The 5690-nt window shown below is 44.5% G+C and overlaps 1 protein-coding gene across 1 annotated transcript; it reads right to left on the bottom strand.

Annotated features, from left to right (window-relative positions):
* Positions 1-969: 969 nt before the first annotated feature.
* On the bottom strand, positions 970-2838 carry LOC139189798 (uncharacterized). Its single transcript, XM_070809027.1, has 2 exons — positions 1194-2838; positions 970-1121 (listed from the first exon to the last, which is right to left on the bottom strand). The coding sequence occupies exons 1-2, from the start codon at positions 2836-2838 to the stop codon at positions 970-972; spliced, it is 1797 nt and encodes a 598-aa protein (XP_070665128.1).
* Positions 2839-5690: the final 2852 nt, after the last annotated feature.

The raw sequence follows: 5690 nt of genomic DNA, 5'->3' as shown, positions 1-5690 counted from the left end.
CTATCGGGCAAGCAAACGCCTGCGAAATGGCAGCATCTGAAGTAACAGGGATCTCAGGAACTATGGGTTCCTTATCTGAGACCACTAGTGAGGGAGGTGACTCATACACTGGAGACGGCTGCAGAAAACATGAATAGGAGTTAATTGGGTAGCAATGTGCAGAATTTCAATAAGGAAATAATAACTCACCAAAGGATCATCTTCATCCACGAAGTGTAACATCACTCCTGTGGACGGATCAAATTGAGAAGAAGGGGTCGCATCTAGAGCAGTGGAAGAGGCCATGGATCTCAGAGGAGGTCCCTGACTGGGCAAAGAGGCAGATGCACCAGCCTAGGAAGACAAAATAGAAGAAGAAAAAGGCCTTAGCCATTAGATCCATAAATGGGAGAGAGATCCAAGAAAGAGGGGGAGAGAAGTACCTCAGCAGGACTGGTCTGGGAGGAAGAAAGATTTTTCTCTCGGGCAGGTTGTGGAGAGGCCTCGGGCGAAGAGAGCGTTTCCTCTCTTGCAGCCTGAGTCAGAATAATCAAGTTTAGAGTTGTATGAAAGTCAGAAATTATGCAACAATATCAGTCATACCTCGAGTTCCCGGAGGACGGTGTTTCGCAATTCTTCGGCCTTTTTAAGCATAGCAGCTCTTAGAGGTTCTTCCTTAGAAGCAAGGATTGGTCTTTTAGATGCTTGAGGTCCTGTTGATCGATAAAAAGGACAATTAGATAAGGGAGAAAGGTAGCAGTTTGAAATAGAAAAAAGAAACTCACTTGATGATTGTTGCTTCTTTCTGCCTGCCTCAGGAACTGGAGCAGATGGGATTGATGATTCAAGAGGAATAGTAATCCTTGCCCGCTTACTCTTTCGAGTAAGAACTGGTCGTATGGTTGCTGGACGAGGTGCAGGATCAGGGTTTGAATATTTAGTCATGGCTGCTTTCTTTCGCTTGGGGGCTTTAGTGATTATCCTGGGAGTTCATTCAGCTCCCGAATCACCAATGGATTCTGAGATATCCGTCCCCTCCCCAGCTTCTCGTCTCTCAGCCTCTGTGGTAGCACCATGAAGAATTGCAGCATCAGCAGAATCATTCTCCGATTCAATGGCTTCAGATTCTGTATCTACTGGAGCTGCAGGATCAAGCAAATATGAGGGAAAATGGACATCAGAGGGAAAACAAAATCAGATGGAAAGAGAGGTACCTATTAGAAGTAACCGGTTTTTCTCTTGAATCATCTCCTTCCAATTTGCAAGCTCGCCCGAGCCAGGATATGATTTAAGAGAAAGCTGGTTAAAGATGTGATCGTGATTCACCTTCAAATCTCCTCCATACTTTCTAGTCAATTTATCCTCCCACCAAGATGAAAACAACGAGGTGCATTCAAAATTAAGAACAATGGAATGTCGGGCTGCTTGACTCATTACATCCAGGCTACGTCGGGCGGCTCGGAATGTCACTTCAGTTGGGGTTTGTAACCGGAATGAGGTGCCATAATGGATAGAGTCGAAGAATGGGACAGGTATAGCTTGCCTAAATCCTAACTGCCGGCTGCAGAAGTTAGGATGGTACACCTCCAGGCTTCGATCATATCTATTGCCCCGAACCCCCCAGGCCAAGTCTCTTGGTTGAATACAGCTGATAAATTTTTCTCTACAAAAGGGGGTAGCATCCTCACCGGGGGCATCTTGGAAGGCTTGGTCAGAGAACCAAGGGTATCTCCTCAAGACTGACGCACCCCATTCCAAGTCTGATCGAGTCCTGCAGACTCTGAAAAAGTAAAAGCAGGCGAAGGTGGAATGGTCTGTAGGAGGAGCTTCTGCTAGAATTCGGGCAGGAGCCACACCCTCTGGAAACTCTAGGTTGGCAGCCCGAAATTCTGGAAAATACCATTGCAGCCAAAGTTGTATCATCCAGATTGGTCCGTTCAAGTTGGTCTCAAAGGGCTCATCCCGAGTCATTTCGAAAAGAAGGTGATAGAGATGGGAGAGAAGAAATGGACCTATGGCTACATCATCAAAATTGTGAAGAACCTTCACCAAGGGGATCCATTCTACCCTCACTCCCTTAGATTTGTTGGGGAAGACATGCTTGTTTAGCCAGTAAAGGAGAAAGTACATATGTTCTTGATCTTTGTTAGCCCGAGGGGAGCCTGCCCCAAAATTTTCCTTTACAAAAGGAATGAATCCTTTAAAGGAGGTCCCATAACTCTTGAAAGTGGCGGAGTTATAGCTCAGAGGAAGGAAGGTGGTAGAAGAACTCGAACTCCCGGTGGTAGAAGACGGAACCCAATCTTGAGTAACATCTACTGTCCTGCCCGACGGCCTCAACCAGAAGACCTGGGCCATATCGAGAATGGTGGGAGACATGGGACCCATACGAAAATCAAAGGTATTTGTGCCCGTATTCCAAAAGAGGAGAGCAGAAGTGAGCAATTCGGGCTTAGGGACAATGGAAGTCTTCGAAAGCACAAGTAATTCATAAATACCGTTGCTCATCCATTTTTGCTTGAAAAAGGGCTCCAATTCGTCAACCCACTGGGCCCAGGTAGGATCATTCATCAAGGGAAAGCCTCGACGATGTAATGACCATTTAGAGGAGGAGATGCCCGACCCGGCCAAATAGGGATTTGGGGTAAACCAGTTTCCCCTAGGCATGTTGTCTTCCACTACTGAGGGGACCCGAGAAATCCAGGCGGGACCCAATGACTGTACCCCATGCATCTCGAAGAATAGTTCAGGGTGTAAACCTGCCCGCGGACGATGCATCCCGTTGAGTAGACGGCGTAGGGTGGCGATTCCATCGCCGGACTCATAAGATGGTGGGTTTTGGCTGGATCCTGAAGCCATTTGGTGAAGATAGAGAAAGAAAGAGGATAAAATGCAACCTTGTCGGGCAACAGAGAAAAGTGGTGGGGAGAAGTAGGGATTCCTTTCGCAGAAGTGCAATCGCAAGGTATTCGTGGGTTTAATAAAGAATCTCTTTCAATTAATATTGGCGCCTGGAATTCCAGGTTTAACATTAATTGAAGGGGGCACTGTTTGGATTAAAACTGAACTTCAGGCCCAAGGATGAAGTCGGCCCAAAAGGGGGCCTAGAGGAATAGAAGATCAAAACCCAGCCGAAACTTGGGAAGGCAGGAAATGGCCTTTTCTGACTTGATACAAATCACAAAGGCCACTTGCCTACCTACCCAAGGACCAAGTAGTGTAGACTGATCAGACTGCACAGCCCATAAAGTACTTTATGGTGGCATTACATGTAATAAAGCTGATGAGTCATCACCCTCAGACCGCATTCGGGCAAAGCTGTTGCTACAGGAAGCCGAGTCAAGTCGTCTATAAAAGGAAGAAGAGAAGACAGGAGCAAGAACACTCAAACAAACAAACAACTGCAAGCCAAAACTCTGCTCAAAGCCAGATTTGCCTTCCAAACGAAGCTGTAGTCAGCCAAGCCTTCATCCCATTCGGGACCAACCTTTATCCCCCGCGGGATACTCTTTTCTCCTAAACTTTGTAATAGCTCTGCTACCCTGCTCTAACTTGTTGTAGTATCGATTCACCCTTTTGTATTCTTCTTCCCCTCTCCACCTCTAAGCTTCTAGACCTGTGACAGAACCATAAAGATAGGGACCTGCAAGACGATCAGCCTTAATTGATAAGGTTTAATCTTGCCCGACCTGCTTTGTTCTGTCTTTGTCTTCTCTTTCTTTAAAGTCTAGCAATATGTTGTATATTCTTAGTATATGCAAGTCTGTTCCTAGCAAAATCACTATGACAAAGCTTTCTCAATACTTGGATCCGATTTAAATATATCTTCGATGCTTAAATCAGATCCAAGTCTTAAGCCCGCAGGCATGTAAATCTGATTAGTTTAAAAGTCCTTGGCCTCAAGGCATAAAAAAGAACTTTATGTGGACTTAACCCATCCACGACAATCCTTGATAAACGAGAAGTCCGAAGTTACTTGGGGAGAAAGTAATCGACCTACCTTCTAGTTTTCTTTCTATTATATCATGATTATCATAGAATGCTTAAGTATGGGATGAACTCTAATGGAAAGCCTCAAGGCCTACACCTAAGGCCTCACAAAGGCATCCATTTGGATTCATCCTATTCAGCGATCTTAAGAGTCTAAGAATAAGAATGAACTCTGATGGGAAGCCTCAAGGCCTACACCTAAGGCCCCACAAAGGCACCCATTTGGGTTCGTTCTATTCCTTGGATCCGGGTAATCAGAAATATAATAGTTAGAAGACTCCTACAATCACAAAAATAAATATTATGTGTTCGAGCACTGGTTTAGTTATTGATGGGAAGCCTCAAGGCCTACATTTAAGGCCCCACAAAGGCACCTGTTGTAACTAACACGGTTTCTTGGATACATATATATATATACAATGAAAGAACGACAACCATTTTACATCTGCCATGCTAAAGATGGCAGTGGCACGCCTGAGCACCTAAATGTTAACCTTGATTGTGAGCCTCAAGGCCTACACCTAAGGCCCCACAAAGGCACCTCTCAAAGTTAACGCTGTCCTTCTCTTTCAGCCTTGCCCGAAGAGCCTTGCCCGAAGAGTCTTGCCCGACAAGACTTGCCCGACAACGCCCAGAAACGAAGCAGAAGCCCGACAGCAGCCCTCAACCTGCGCCAACCTCCAGGGGAGCTGTGTGCTCGTCGGCCAGGAAACATCCCCAGCGGAAATTCCTGCCACGAACAGTTTCACACTAGCACATTAAAAACGTGTCAACGGGTGGAACCCATAAAAATTCTCGCTAATATTTGGTGGTTTGATATTGGTTTTTTTGTACGTATCACAAATTCATTGCATGGTTTTGAAAGACAAAAACTAAAAACTATTATAACGTCTTTGTTGGGGAATTGACTAAAGTATCTGTTTAGGCTATTCGTATTGTCAAGCTCGGACTTACAACTTTTGAGGGAAACCAAGACCATTATGAGTGCCATTTTTGAGATGAAGACCTTGGGAGAGGCTCACTATGTTCTACGAATTGAGATCATGAGAGATAGGCAGAGAAAACTTCTTTGTTTGTCATAAAAGGGCTACATTGAAAGAGTGCTTGACAGGTTTAATACGGAGAATTGCAACAAAGCAAATGTTCCAGTAAGTAAGGGTGATAAGTTCTCACTAGATCAATGTCCCAAGAATGAACATTAGTCTAAATTGATGAAGTTGAAACCATATGCTTCATTAATTTATTTAGAACATGAGCAATTTAGTAATTATATTGGTTTTAATTCCTAATCAGGGTATTTGGTAAACAGTTTTTATGGAATCAACATCATTCATACTTTGATTCCAGAAAGTTTAGTAAACAACTTCCATAAGAATCCGATTTTAATTAGTGGCCCCCTCACCCCCTTGGGCCTATGATTGGGTGGTGTCTCTCATTCCTAAACTTGACAAGCATAATTTTGATTTAATCATGATGCTCTCCTATGCTATTTGGACCGCTCAGAATACTATGCTTTGGTCTAATAAATGTGACCCTCCTAATATCGTGGTCTCTTGCACCATCTGGTGGTGGCAAAATTTCCAGCTCTTCTCCACTCCTACTTTTACTGCTAGCCATTCTTCGATCTCTTTGATTGTGAAGTGGGTGAAGAACCCATATAAGACGCCAAGCAAACGAATTTGCTCGCTTACTTGCCGATTACACTCTCTAGTCCAGTAGTC

This window comes from Malus domestica, chromosome 12 (genome assembly GCF_042453785.1).
Source record: "Malus domestica chromosome 12, GDT2T_hap1".
Lineage (NCBI taxonomy): Eukaryota > Viridiplantae > Streptophyta > Magnoliopsida > Rosales > Rosaceae > Malus > Malus domestica.
Note: the sequence above shows the minus strand (reverse complement) of the source record. Positions and strands in the feature narration are given on the sequence as shown.